This window comes from Thunnus albacares, chromosome 23 (genome assembly GCF_914725855.1).
Source record: "Thunnus albacares chromosome 23, fThuAlb1.1, whole genome shotgun sequence".
NCBI lineage: Eukaryota > Metazoa > Chordata > Actinopteri > Scombriformes > Scombridae > Thunnus > Thunnus albacares.
Window position 1 is genome coordinate 9,702,561 of NC_058128.1, and position 15,600 is coordinate 9,718,160.

Genomic DNA, 15,600 nt, shown 5'->3' on the forward strand with positions numbered 1-15,600 from the left:
AAAGGCCCCCCAATGGCAAAATACCTTTTTATCCTTTACAAGAGTATCCTTTATTTTTCTAAGAGTGTGGCTCAATCAGACTGAAATATTTGTCTGCCTTTTCCTGGGGTAAAACTCTGGCATGTGTTGCTTTCATGTATGGGGGGGATCTACGGGGCCCTTGTACACAATGGGACCTCTGTGAGGAGCCCCTGTTAGCATGGTGCTGAGAGGAAGTCCCCGCTTGGAGGAAGGCCTCTGCCCTCCCTTTTGGTTGAAGCTGCTTTCTTTTTGCATATGTTCTCCTTTTCCTGCAGATCTGAGTTCAGTCGTGGGAGAACATATCTGTCTGACTTAAAGGGAAATTATGTGATCTGGGTTAAGAGCCGAAGAGCCTCAAGGCAAGTTGTTCTTTTGCAGTTATGTACAGATCTAGGTGTGCATTCAAAGTCTGTTCCCAGTGTACTGTTGATACAAATAATAGGACATACACAGGAAGCTCTGTCAGCTTTATTTGGCCACAATTTTGTCTCAACCTGCCCACCTCTCTCTCTCACTCCCATGGTAACTCTAGACCTTTTGATGAGTGAGGGGAAAAGGACGCAGTGGAAATGCCAGACATCGTTCTGCACCTGCCGTATAAGCTGGGATTTATATTCAGAGCTTTTCTTCTGCCAAGCATTCTCAGAAGGCAAAGAATTGTATGACATTTTACCCCAAAACCTTGACACAGTCATTGATGCCCACATATATTATGACTGAGTATATTGCAAAGAGCTTGAGAAATCATGCAGAGTTGGTTTGGTTTACTCTGTAGAAGCATTCATGTAGTAAATGGCAGTGAGATGGACAATTTATGCATTTATGTTTGAGTCTTCTACTTCTGGAGCCTTTTGGGACATGATCAAATGATTGGCACTAGGAAATGCTGATCTATTCAGGGTAATTTTCAGTGATATAATTTATGTAACTCCATATCATAAAAACCTTTGAAAGAATCATTCCAGACAAACATACAATAGATTTGTCTCATGCTTCTCTGTTCATTTCATGGGAGTCTGCTTCTTGGTTTATTGAAAGTCAGAAAGTGAAAGTTAAAATAGTAGTTACACTGGCATGGTCTTTCTGGACTCACTCCATACTTTTGTCCAAACGGCAGTGTATGGGACTACAGTATACAGCTATAAACTGGTTAAAGTCCTACCTCACAGGGAGAGCCTTGGTCTGTGATGTTGAAGGGACTCTGTCAGAACCAAGGGACATATGCATATACAACATGCAGTGTGCCGCAAGGCTCAATGTTGGGGCCTCTTTTATTCCTCATTTATGTAAATGACATGCCGACTGCAGTAAAATATAAGTTTTTATTGTATGCTGATGACTCCTCTTTAGTAGTGGCTGGGAAGATATGCACCAAATTGATGTCACTCTTAGCAGAGAGTTAGAAAATATAAAGGAGGGGCTCGTGGACAACAAGCTGTCTTTGCACCTGGGCAAAACTGAGTCAGTTCTGTTTGGCAATAAGCATAGGCTGCAGAAGGCAAACAGGATAAAGGTTACATGCAATGCCAATTAAATTGTATTGCAGGCTTGTGTCACATACCTTGGCATTACTCTGGATTAGTCACTCTCAGGTGAACTTATTGCTGAGAAAATACTATACAAAAGTGCCTGTAAACTTAAGTTCCTGTAATGTGGACATTCAGTAGACAGACAGTTTGACATTCCAATTAAAAACTTGTAACAACACTCTCTCTACAACACCTTGTAACTACAGTACCATTTTGATCCTGCCTGTTCTGCATGATACAGTGGCTTGACGATGAAACTAAGGAACAAGATGCAGGTTATGCAGAATAACATCATTTTACATTTATTCACTAAATGTACCTCCCAGAACTCATTCAAAAAGGTGGGCCTGCTGCCAGTGCAGCTCAGGGTGGAACAGGTGAAACTCAACCATGTGTATAACATCATCAGTGGTGCTGTCCCTGACTACCTGGGCTCGCAGATAGTCATGGTCCATACTCAACATGGACACAACACCAGGGCTAGTGTCTGCTCATGCAGGGTGCCATGAGTAAACAACGTAACTCGGAGTTTACTGTGGAAAAACCTTTCATTTAGCATCAAACTGTCAGAATCCAGAGGGGTTTTTAGAGGTCAGGTCTGGGCTCATCTCTGGGCTAAGATGTCCAGTTAGATAATGACAGGCAGGTCCTGTGTGTATATTGTGTCTTTTCATTATGTTTTTATTTGTGAGATGCTTTTAGGACGTATTGATTGTGACTAAAAGGGAAGATACTAGGACAGGGATTGAAGTTTCATGTCTGTTGTTTTTATATTAAGATTGTCTTTGGATTTTTGTTACTACTACTGTCTGTCCTGTTTTTTCTGATATCAGGGACCATGTTGGAAACAAGTGTTCTTACATTTACATGTTATCCCCTGGATTCATTGTCCTCTATATCCATAAAATCCATCAATCAATCAATCAATCAATCAATCAATCAATCAATCAATCAATCAATCAATCAATCAATCAATCAATCAATTCTTCTTCATCTTCATCCTCTAACTAACTAACTAACTAACTAACTTTTACATTTAGATTATATTCATGTTAAGTACTGGAGTTGTAAAATAATGGAAAAAAACACATTCATTTTCAGAAGTTTTATTCAAATTGAAGACAAATGAAATTTCTTGCCTAGCTTTTTCAGAAAAAATATAACCAGAATTAAAAAGTGTGTTGGCATTTCTTAAAAACAGTTGTCACATTTTTTTGGTATACAAAACATTAAGGAATATTGGCCATGAATATTCACAGGACTCTCAGGTTTCTACTTATTTTTCCCCCAATATTAAATAAAAATAAATTACCTACAGTAAATATGCATATTTTTAGAGTAGAATAGAGTAGTTGTCTAAAGTTAATAAGACCACAAACCTAGAACATAACACCATTCATTTGGCTTCAAGTCTACAAATATAATTCAAAGATTTTCCTGAAACAGTAGAAAAAAAACTAAAGTATTTTGCCTTTGCAATCATAAGCGTTGCCTCCTGCCAATACTCATGAGAAGATAATGAGTCTTTGAAGCTCTCACCATGTCACAACTACATATCACTGTCATGCTAAATTATAATCAGATTTTTGTTTAGTATTGTACATGCAGATGTTTACACCAACATAAGGCACAACTAGTGGTCAACAGATTGCAGCCTCAATTAAACCTAATGCATCAGTTCCTTTGAGATTTTAATTAAATTCCACTGAAACTGGAGTTTTCAGTGGAATTTTCTGGAACCGGAAAAAATAGCTTTTCCCTAAGACACAACAAACATGCAAATATTACTCATGTCACCACTTTTGATGTATGGCTTCACAGGTCTCTTTTTATCAGACCAGCGTCCACATTGTCAAGTCATCAGTTATGGGAAATTTGAATTAGCCTACAACATGTTGATGATTTGTCTGTGTTTTTTTTTTAGATGACAATGGACCTAAGGAGACGGAAGCACAGAATGACATCTCTGGGAATTGGTGGCTTAATGTCATTGCCATCGAGTCGGAGGTAGCGCAGTCGAGGAACACTTTCATTGACGCTGTCATCCACAGCATCAACAGCGACAGGGCAGACATTGGAGCCACTTACACCTGAAATGCAAAAGGAAATCATAAGACTCAAAATTCTTTCAGCCGCAGTGGTTTTTTAAAAATAAACAACTGAAACTCCTGCAGTCTACGTGAATTATAATGAGATGAAAAGCATGAAGTGCTTCGGTAAACTTACTCTTGATCTTGTTGTGGTCGAGGAGAAGATGCTCAAGGCCTGAGGGAATGAGGGGCACCTCGGTCAGCTGATTGTGGGACAGCTGCAAGTCCAACATACTGGAGACATTAAAAACATTGTTGGGAACTCCACTGCTTTCAAGCTTGTTGTGGTTGAGCCTGAGAAATGCCACTTTGGGCAATTCTTTGAAATAGCCAGCTGGGATCTTCTCAATGTTATTGCCATCAAGGAAAAGCTGAGTGGTGGTGGGTGGTAGGCCAACAGGCATGCTGCTCAGCTGGTTCTTTGCTAGATTGATCTGTACCAGGTTGTTTAGACCCTTCAGACTCACTTCAGTCACAGCATCATCCATCAGCTTGTTCCCCTGGAGGTCCAAGAGGTTTAGCTTATCCAGACCTAAGAAGACGCCAGCAGGGATCTTGGAGATGCGATTGCGAGAGAGACGCAGATGCTCCAGGCTGGCTGGCAGGGGAGATGGCACAGAAGACAAGAGGTTGTCATCCATGTACAGGTGGGCCAGCTGAGACACTGCATTCAGTGCACCTTCTTCCACTCCCTCACTAGTGATTTTGTTGCGATTCAGATTCAGCCAGCGCAGCTGTGTGGCATTACGGAAGGCATCTGCTGACAGCACTTCGATTAGATTGTTCTGCAGGTAGAGATACCATGTGTGTGGAGGAATTTTGGGGACGCTCTTCAGGCCTTTATTGTCACAGTAGACAGCACGAGGGAAGTTAGGGGGACAGCGACACTCTTGAGGGCAAGCTTGGAGTTGTGCCATATATTCCTCATAAGGCATATCCTGGCTGAGAACTGGCCCGACCAGGCACAAGATACAGAGAAGGCTCAGAAGAGGTGCCATTTCACTGCCCAATCTATGATGAAAAGAAAAAAAAAACAATATTATAGAAAAACATCTGTGTAATATGTGTTACACAGGCCTTAAGACATACATATAGGCCAAAAAGATATATGAATGCCCTAGACATCCAAGGTAAAGAGGATCAGATAAGGAGTTATAATTTGCAAAGGATTGGGGACTTTGAGGAATTAGGATAACACGATGATGACCCATACAACTGTTTGTACTTGAGAACCTGTGTCTGTTTCCATCATTTGATTATAGATAAACAACTGTAATGGTAAGACCATTCACATACTAGAAATCTAACGTTCTGTCCCTTGAAATACAACAAATCATGCGGCTAGCTTCAAATACACAAGAATCAGCTGAGTGTCAATGAGAATGCACAAATGCACACTCTTAAGCTAAAACTGTGTCCCAAATTAGCCACCAGCGTGTGTCGCCTACTCTACCACTAATGTCATTGTCATTAAATTGCAATGGCAGCTGCCAACAGAGCAAGGTATCCTGGTCTTTCCAGGTCATTACTTTGCCCGCCAAATACAGGTAAACCTCCAAAGACAGGACACAGAGCCAGGTCAACTTTAATTGCATTAGGACAATCTTAAAGCTCAGATTTGAAGACTTTGCACGCCAGTTGTAAGGTGCACACTGTTCATCAGACTGTGCAATGTATCTGACCCAGCCCATTAGCGAAGCGTTGCACTCAATCCATTGAGGAGAACTGAATTCTTTTCCCTGTTAGTTCAGGGAAAGGGCAGATGGCTTAGTAATAACCACTGATGGGGTAAAAGAGGAGAAGTTCAATGCAAAAGGTCCAGTACAATAGAAACTATGTAACAGAGAAGTGCAGAAACACAAAAAAAGAAAAGAGGGACCAACAAAATCTGAAGTCAGCTCTGTCATCTTCTATCCACCCATCTCTTAAGCCTCTACTTTATTCTTCTCAGCTGCCATCTGGTGCTTGTTTAAATTCTTGATGCACTCCACGTTTGTCTGGAACTCATTTAGCGTAGGCCATGCTTTTCCATGGATGGGAGCACTTCAAAGACAAAGCCGACACAGCTGTTTTAAGAGAACTGCCCCTGATTTCTTACTGTATAGGGGTCCAAGCTCTGTCACCTAGCTTTGGAATATGAGCTGTGGTGCAGAAGACAACAGCATGATCCATGCTTCCATAAAGATAAAATCACTAAAGTTGCAAGACAAAAGTTCTAAATACTACCAACCCTGGAACTCCAGACTCCACTTCCAGAAACCCAGCTTACCTTAAACTCTGTAAGTTGCCTCTTGCCTAGGTCCTTCGTTAGCAAGTTGTCAAGTGTAGTCCAAACTGATGAGGCTGCACCTCTCTCCTCCCTGTATTTGTACCACTAGCTTTTTCATTCAACGTGTGCCAGCCTGTCACTCATGATGACACCAAAGCTTCTCTTGGCCAATCAGATGTTCCCAAGATCAAAGGTCAATCCCATGTTGATGGGTAGTGTGCTAAGCCGTTTCAGCACTTGAGACATGTCCCACTTAGAAACAGGCTAATGCAAGCCTACCTGTTCTTTGTTTGCTAACTTCCACATGTACAACCCTTCCTCCCTTGGTTGGTATGCTTGATCTCTGTTTAACTCCACTCACAAATCCCTAAGAGTCCTTTGCCGACCTTTGTGCTAATTTTGTGCTGCTGCTGCCCACAGAGCAATCAGGATTAATTAATCTGCTTGATGCAAATTATTAAATCTTAAACCAGTGTTTGCAGTCAACAGAGAATGAGGATCAACAAAAAGTACACAAATATAGCTCAATATAAATGTGTTGTACAGACAATTGTCTTCAAATAAGCATCTCATTGGAGTTTGAAGTGGATCCAGCAAGAGTCCATCATTCCTCTCTGCCAAAATGATAAACACATGATCACCAGAACTGGACTTTTTAAATGTGGGAGGATGTTACTAGTCTGATAGATCATCAGATTTGGTGTAAATGTATACATGGACCATCCTTGTTTCAAATAGACAAACTAGTGGAGGTAGTGGAATTATGTAAAGAATGTTTTCTTGGCACACATCAGATTTCATAATACTGAACATTTGAATGCCACAACTTCTTATTTCTGGGCATGTGCGTCTCTTCGTGGCTACAGGTTAACTTATTTTTAATAGTTCAAGCAGGATAAGGCTTGCAGCAGGTTGAATGCAGATCTATGAACATACAATGACTTCAGTTTACTTCAAAACATTTTTTGGATGAAGTGGAGCATCATTAATGTTTGCAGGAATTGGAAGATGCTATGACGTCCGCATAGAGGATAGAAGTCCAAAGTAGTCCTCGAGGGAATTCTGTACCCAATAAAGTATGTGTAGTAAGGTTAGTGTAATTAACTATTAGATACTTACTAGATAATGTATTTTATGGTGAGGTGGTGTATTTTACTATGAGGATTTTGAGTGGTTTCCCATATTGTTAGGAGAGAAGGCACGTTGTTAGGGCTGCTAAAACATCCACCACAAAGATAACGCACTGTACAGTACTTAAGTACAAAACATTGCCTGCAAACATTAGAGCTAACAGTGTTATGGGACAGAGGTCAGACTTAATCTGAGGGGATTTTACTCCAAGCTGGCCATGCAAATTGTTTTTGTAGAGTCTATCTAGCTCAAGGATTGGTGACCTCCGAACAAACTGGCATGAGATTGCGCTCGTTTCCCGTGATGACGACAAAGGCTTGAATGCAACAGGATAATCCCTGCTGACTTGTGTGAGGACAAGAGCAACACTTATCCATGATCAGCCATGCAAGCCCATTAGAGCTCCCCCTGTGTCTGCCAAGGTACGTTTGTGAACAGTGATCATTCCTCGACACGTTTGTAATCTTGTATTATCAATTACACACACAGACGTTAGTCCTGTGTACATTTATACAAAGACAAATTACTATCTAGATGAGTGGACACATGTTTACAGCACATCAATAACTGTGCTGTCCTAACATGGCTTGCTGGCTGATTTGTCTAAAGTGACTTAAAGCAGTATTTTTGTTTTTTGGCCACTTTAGGGCAGTGAAAAAAGTTGTAAACACAATATTGACATACTATCACCTAAAGTTGGCACGGGAGGTAGTCTAGGTGCTGACCACATAATCACAATGTCCCCAGTTTGAATCTGGTGAAGTCTGTTGCTTGTTTTTCCCTATCCTTCTCCTCTAATTTCCTGTCAGCTCTTTACTGTCAACTCTATAATAAAAGGCATAAAACTCTCTAATAAAGACGAATAAATAAAGTTTATATGTCAAATGTGTTAACAAACAGTTGCATATTTACACAACGAGCAGACACGGAGCACCACACAAATCCAATATTCACTCTTCTTTTAGTTCTGTTTCTTGAGGGAAACATCTGGCTCTGCAGCTGCTACAGTAAGTGCTTCACTATGTTGACCATAGCTCGTCCCTAACTTTGTCTGTCTGCAGTTTAGTGCAGGCCAGGTAGCACAGAGTGGGTTTATCAAAGTTTTTTCTTTACCTGAAAACAGCCACTTACTGTGTCTGGAAACAAGGCTGATGATAGCCAGACTGAACCAAAACAGTAAAGTTTATATAAAAACATTAACAAATGCAGCTTTAAGCTTGTCATTCACAAAGTCTTCTTCACACACCATTCTCCGTACTTCTGTAATTTTCTGCCAGCATCTGTAGTCATTTACAATCTTGCTCTAGAAGTAAAAGGTATATACTGTCTTTTTGAGGACTGTTTTAAAAGACAACTCTCTGAGGATGATACAGTTTGCTGTCAGACTGCAAAGGCTATTGAACTTCCAAGTACTTAGCATGCAACTAATTCTGTTAAATAACAGGACAGTCTGCTTGTAACCTCTGCGCTGAACTCTGGTGTGGTGGTGTATAGGAATGTGCTTCTACTCAGCCTTTCTACTGCTATGGCCAACCAGCAGACTTATAAGAGCTTAGGGATACAATCAAGAATCAGTCAGGATTTAGTGCAACAGTTAGGACTCTGTATAACTGGTTAAAGGGTAGAAACATTTGTTTTTTTAAAGGCACCTACAAGGTTACAGTAACCAAACAAGTACCAAAAGGTGACAGAAATGCGGATTAAGTTCAAGAAAGCAATTAATAATGTGTGAAGAACTCCTCCTTGTTTTTTTTTTTTTTTTTTTAAAATTTGATTAAACTGAAACTGGCAGTGATTTGATAGAAAGTGTTTCCCTGCACAGCTGATGGGGTTCACTTCCATTCTCATTATAACAGAATAGTCATTAACAATGTGTGTCAGGATTTACAACTAAATATCCCAACTGCAGAAAAGGGTGAGTCAGTGCCTCACAGACCTCTGCAAAATGGAACATATATTACTGAAAACAAATGTTGGCCACAATCTGCCTGACAGACTAAGGAGAAACACATGCAGAGGAATATGATAATGCTAATTTCCTGCCAGGGGCTTTGTCTCTAGGCCAGCTATGTTAATTACACAATGGGTTGTATTTGCACTGCATGGTTTTTTTTTCAGGATCAGTTCCAGTTGATGGCTTTGCTGAAATCCACTTCATGACTTTGAATCATTTGAGAGAGTTAGTATGGCTTAGTGAATCCAGAGCTGAGAAAGTAGCTGTGTTTGTGGTTGATTATTATGTGGAAAAAAACATGTTTGGCAGTAGAAGTGACTTTCCTAGATATGTGTTATTTGGAAACATTTATTTAATTTCTTTCCAGGTGTAAGCTTGTAAAACTGTTGTAAATTGCATATGGAAGTGTCTATCTATCACTCTATCTATCCTGATATCCTGATATCAAGCATCCTCATTCATAAAATAAACTGGCATAAAGAAAAACAGACAAAACTGCATATAACAACTGAAACATTTAAAACACTCTTTCTTTTGTTTGCAGGGTTACTTAACCATTTTTATGTATTATCTGTAAGTTTTGAATCAGAAGCGGTTAAGGTGAACCACGTCTAAGGTAAAGTTCAACCCAATCAAATGTAAACCATCTGAAAAATGTACTGCACCTATATCCAGTCACAGCCTTTTACTCCTCCTCTCTCAAACAGATGTATCACAAAAGAAGGACAAGATCATCTTTACCTGATTCTCCAGCTGGTCACAGTGGTCTGCATGCAGCCAGGTGAGGTTTGATTTGTCTGCTCCTCCAATGATTCCTTCTGATAGTTGTCCTCAGTCTCAGGTTACTCTAATGTAGTCAGAGCTGTGAGCTAGCACGGCTAGGCTTGTATTGTTGTCGGTTTGATTCCCCAAAGGCTGCACCTTGGACATGTATCAGATGAACCGAGAGGATGGAGCATGTGCTGTTGGTGGGAGGATGATGGTGTGTGAGTTGGGATGTCCTTTCAGAATTTGTGTTGCCTACTTTTCTGCCAGCCCAGTAGTTTTTTTCTGCCTCTTTCGCTTAGTCTCTTCTTTTAGTGTAGAAAGTGAAGTCATCAGTTGAGGGTTAAACTGCAGTCACCCCACCCAACTTACCCATTTGGTCTGCAATGGAGGATGTGCTCTTTACCCATCACTCAGGGGGATGGGCGCATGACCAGTTTATGGCTCATTTCAGCTCAACGGCCTTGGGGTGTGTTTACTGGGCTGTCAGGTGAGGTTATAGAGGAGCTTAAAGGGCTCAGACATTCACGCCCAACTTTTTATAGGAAAATTCCCTTTTTTTTTCTTTTTTTTTTTTTTTTACAACCGAAGTCTTCTTTTTGTAGTTTTTTTCCATCTTGCCTATCAGTGATAACATATTACCCAATGATGTCACTGTAGAGAATCTGGACTAAGGCACATAGCGAGAAACAGCAGTGCACCAACTGTAGCAATAATGGTGGAAAAGAAGCCTAAGACGAATTTAACACAGTTAACCACTTATTTAGAAGTAAGTTTTATTATGTTTAAAGTGGCTTACCCATAAGATATCATGGAAAATTGTTAGCCCCGTAAGCAGTAGACAACCTTTTAACCAACTAGTACAAGCATTTGTGTGCATTTTTAGTTTGATATTTATTCAAACAAAAGACATCCAAACCCAAATGCACAGATGAAGAGTTAAATGAAAGTGCATGTGTTTTACCTGCTAAATATCAGCATGTTAGCATTGTCATTGTGAGGCTGTTTGAATGTTCTTGTTGTATGGATGGATGGGTAATAAGAATCAAATATATCAACTGATACTCCTATACTTTTCCTGTTTTCATGTTTTCTGCAAATCTTGAATACTGTTGACTTTAGGTGCCTTCAGAACGACAACGATTGTGTAAGTTTAATAAAAATTTAATAAAATGTAATAAAATAAAATAAAATAGAAATATCTTGGTTGCAAGATATGCCAGTATGGTTGGTAGTGTGAGTGGGAAGGATGGACCACCAAGCAGCCGTTGATTTGTCAGAATAGAAAAATGCGTTCAGACCAGCCACAAAAAGGAGAAACAAAAAAAAAAACAAAAAACAAAAACAATTTCATTAGATTCATCATCTGCAGATAATTAGTGGGAAAACCCTTAACAGTCCACAAAACACTGGCCCTCCTCCAGTTTCCTGAAGAGGGAAAAACAGACCAACCAGTTTGTTATCTTCCAAAGCCTTTTATATCGTGTCACCTGTCATCTGTGGCCAATCAGGGAGGGTCTTTGGAATTAGTGCCACTCTGATCCAAGTGGCATTAATCTCCCCTTGTTTGAAGCTAAATGGTATTCAATTGTATTTTTGACTAAAATTATTAATCAAATTTACCCCTTCAAGAGGCATGATCAAAAATACTTATTGTTAATGAAGTTAGCAAGTAAACGTTCCCGTCTTTGGAACGGATTAACATTACAGCAGGGAAAAATACCCACAGAGAAATTTTAATGGGGAAGTGCACTCAGGGAATTAAAGTTCTCCTACAAGAAACCTGTGTGAACAAAAAGACCAGACGCAAGTGAATAAGCATTTCTCAAACATCACAAGTTCGTGACTGATATGTTGATTGGATGAGCGAGAGGAATCCGCACCTTCCTCTCAGCATACATACCAACACTGACTCAATTACATTGTTGTTGTGCGATAAATGTGTGGTGAATCATCATGCTTCGATGTATTCAGTATATTCTGCATATGCTGTCAGATCTTTGGCTGTCTTTGGTCGCCAAAGCTCCAAATCAGCTGCTGATGGGTGTATCTTATAACGCGATCTAGTATCACCATTTGGACTGACGACCAAAGATTACACCACATTTCTCCCACGATCATCAACTTTTTTCTCAGACAACCCCACATCTAATGTATGTTTTGTAAAGGGACACTATAGTCACTATAGTGCAACAACTGGCTTCCCACGCAAGAATATAATCATGCTGAAGTTACTATCTGATATTGAACTTTCATCTCTGTCCTGGTGAGCAGGTCTGCAATGCAAAAGGTTTAAATAACTATTTTGGGGTAGAAACTTGTCTAAAACCTATTGGAGACTCATGCTCTGTGTCCACAATAGACAAATATAATGTTATGTAAGCGGTGCAAGTGGTGGCTTGTGCCCTGAAACCCTGCAATAAAGTCTGTGCCACAAATACAAAAAGACCCAATTTGTAAGAAAAAAAGGAGAGGGATTGGGTTAATGCTTTAGTATTTTCCTTTCCTCCTGTCACCCCTCCCTATCTCCTTGCTCTGTTTCACAGCTCAGCTGTGTGCGTGTCTGCGTTAAGGCCACAGATGGGACATCTGGAGCCCATGTCTACACTTTTGGGGACAAGGGTGACAAAAAGAAAGATGCACAAGAGTGAGCAATTAAATAAAGGTTAAAGAGTTTGAAATAAAATAGGGAAGGGAAACATCTATGAACAATTATATTATTTTATGATGACTGAAAAGTATGAGTTGAGTGAAAATATGTGGAGTTAAGTTTAAGACTTGGGTGATGATGGATGGACAGAATATGAATTAAAAACAGAGATAAAGAGGTTGAACAGCTGGAGATGGTCTGGACTCTGGGATGATCTTTGGAGTTGGGCTGCCAGGCCGCAACAGCTGATTATACTTTCACTTACTGTCTCAAGAATGAGGATGTGAAGCTTAAGGCTTTATAAAGGACTTTATTGTCTAGACATGGGCAGCAGGAGCTCCGCTCAGGATTTAAATGAGGGCGACACAGGAGGAAGAGGAGGAAATTGTCCTAGATTGGGAATTGGTACAATTGACCATATGAAAACATGTGAAACATGTAGCATGTTGTAGTGGTATTGGCAGTGAGCAGACTGCTAATATTTTTACTTCCTGACTTGTATCAAGTTTACCTGAGCAATAATAGTTAAAATAGACCATTAAGTTATTACAGTATTGGATGGCAAAGGGAAGTAGTGCCTTTGTAAGGGACCTCCTATCATCTAATGACAGAACAGAAAGCTACTAGCTTTCATTCACAAAAGCGGGTCAAATTTTAAGTGTAAATGACCTTGACAGCTGGATCTAATTACAAACACCTAGCAGGAATAAAATGGGACATTTGGAATGCATTTACATAATAACAATAAATGCCACATATCTAATCAACTAACTTGCAGTTTTTAAATAGTGTCTACTCTAATAAGGAACTCCTGACTAACTCTCCAGGAAGAATATGAGTGGTTCCAGCCCATCTGGTACACATCTGCCAGGATTAGTGGTGTTGTTACAGTTGGTGCACAGCTCTGCAAAAAGAAGTGACAAGTGAATGTAAAGTGCACACCCAAAGATAATGTAACTCGGCTCCTGATTAATTATCCACAGTGTCAGTACACTCACATAGCACAAGGAACAAGAGTTGTATCTAAGAGGGGATTGTACTGTAAAGTGGTTTTAAATAAACATACATTTTCTCTTATTTCCTGACACTAATCTTTTTATTGTAATGATTAAAGATTTGAAATTGCATTATTTTAAATCTTACTCAGAACAAACCATGCTAGTGGCTCTGTGAGGCCACTTATCAGTGTTGCTTCAAGCTTAATGCTAATGTTAGCATAGTAACATACTCATAATGACAGTGCTAGCATGCTGATATTTAGTGGGTAATGTTTACCATGTTTATCACCTTTGTTTAACTTGTTAGCATGCACATTTATTTATTTTATTATTAGTTTTTCAGATTAGATATTTGGTCATGAAACACCAAAGTTATACAATTCATCTTGAATGTTGAATGTTTGTACCAATTTTCATGGCAATTCATCCAATAGTACTTCCTAGAGGAAAAGTCAGGGAATCACTCCAGTCTTTAGGATTCATTCTCTGGGATCCATGATTGTCTGTATGAAATATTGTGCCAATCCATCTAGTAGTTTTTAGATATTTCACTGGATAAGTGAAAATCTTGATCTGCTGGTGGTGCAAAATGGGATAGGATTCATCCACTGGACACAATATCTGCACCACATTTCATGACAATGCATCTAATAGTGGTTGATATATTTCACTATATCACAAAAGATTCAGCCTCATGGTGGCACTGGAGAAAAAGTCCAGGGATGTAGCCTTTCTTTAGCCCTGAATAATTCTCCACTTTTAGATGTTTGTCACTAAAGAAGACGGCTGTGTTTTAATTTTGTATCTGCCGTGAATGGAATGGAGGCAAGACCAATCAGAGAAGGTTTATGGGAAAATACGTGGAAATCTTTGCGTCTTAATTGGCTGACAGGTCGCTGTCAGTTCTTCAGTTGATGGGGTTACTATGGCAAGCTCACACAGTCAGTCAGTTTGAGGAAAAAATGGATATATGAAGATTTTTACCGGTCAAGGGGTTGAAGATGAAGCAGTGGCTCAAACATCCTCTCGTGCTGAGCCAGGAAAACAAAGTCTGGTAGTCCTACAAACAATGGTAACACCTGAGGCAAGTTTTATGACCGATCCAACTTTTTTTCTGATCATGTCATACATTGACAGCTAAGTTACCGCAGATTCCGTAAAACAAAATTTTAGTTTATTGGCTTCAAAGAACACAGTTCTATTTCTTTCTTTCTTTCTTTCTTTCTTTCTAATTACAAATAAATTTAATTTAATCTTAACCTCATGTCCGTTTCCCTTCTTATATTGCAGCCTGGACAAGTTGGGTTGTAACAATACTGAAGTAGGCAAAATTTAACCAGTTAATATAATTTTAAAAAGACAGAATTCAGTCATTGTCTTCATTTTTCCACAAGTAACAATATTTTCTCATGTTTATCTACCTTTACCATTGAGGTGGGAATTGTAATTTATATCAAATAGATCCATCAGCAATGATTTTGCAACCAAATTATGAAAGTTTACTTTGTCACTTTGAGTAGTTAGTTGTTTTCAACTCTCGTTCATGAAATTGCCATTGTATTATGGGTTTTAAGGGTTTTCCATCATGTAGGCCTTGTGATCATGGTTGTAGGTATCTGATACAATGCTCATTTTGGTCTGTGATACTGGAGTGGCTGGAATATTCATGTGCAGACTATATGGTAAATCAAACCCTTCTTCCCTCTCCAATTTTCACATTTTTCAAGCAATGTGTAGCCCTCATACAACAAAAAAAAAATGCATGGAAATAGTCTATTTAGAAATACATTTTTAAAAGTTTTTTGATTGATAAGAATCTGGGCTCAGACCCTGATGGCTAACAGTCCAGCCAACAATCCTGAATGCCAATAGCTACAAAAAGTATAAACTGTATATAACATTTGATAAGAATGCTCTTTCTTGCTCATTTATAAATTTACTCTGATAAAATCTCATATGGTGTGTATTTTGAGAGTTGTCGGCTGTGGCTTCCAGATTTTATGGGCTCTGATACTCTTTGGAAAACATTCATCTGTAATGAAAAGCAGACATTTGAGGCTCCAACAGTATCCATTAGAGTATTTTTCTGATGATGTAGGCACAATTTGGTCCAGTTTAGTGGCTATTATGACACAATGGTACAATACTACATGCCTTGTAGCTTGTTTTTATCTATAGTTTAAGTCCAAAATC

General features: G+C 39.3%; 1 protein-coding gene across 2 annotated transcripts; it reads right to left on the reverse strand.

The window, feature by feature from the left end:
- Positions 1 to 2,640: 2,640 nt before the first annotated feature.
- Positions 2,641 to 10,095, reverse strand: kera (keratocan). 2 transcript variants are annotated; one of them, XM_044343429.1, is made up of 3 exons: positions 9,736 to 10,095; positions 3,777 to 4,651; positions 2,641 to 3,640 (listed from the first exon to the last, which is right to left on the reverse strand). In XM_044343429.1, the coding sequence occupies exons 1-3, from the start codon at positions 9,765 to 9,767 to the stop codon at positions 3,471 to 3,473; spliced, it is 1,077 nt and encodes a 358-aa protein (XP_044199364.1). In that variant the 5' UTR covers positions 9,768 to 10,095; the 3' UTR covers positions 2,641 to 3,470. The 2 variants fall into 2 exon arrangements, with proteins under 2 accessions (XP_044199364.1, XP_044199365.1); XM_044343430.1 differs by lacking the exon at positions 9,736 to 10,095 and adding an exon at positions 5,910 to 6,388.
- Positions 10,096 to 15,600: the final 5,505 nt, after the last annotated feature.

Bases quoted from the DNA above. Each gene is read 5' to 3' on its own strand.
- kera (XM_044343429.1), bottom strand. From the start codon at position 9,767: ATGCAGACCACTGTGACCAGCTGGAGAATCAG. The intron at 4,652-9,735 runs GTAAAGATGATC...TTTTCATCATAG, and splicing joins GTGACCAGCTGGAGAATCAG to ATTGGGCAGTGAAATGGCAC. The intron at 3,641-3,776 runs GTAAGTTTACCG...TTTGCATTTCAG, and splicing joins CGACCACAACAAGATCAAGA to GTGTAAGTGGCTCCAATGTC.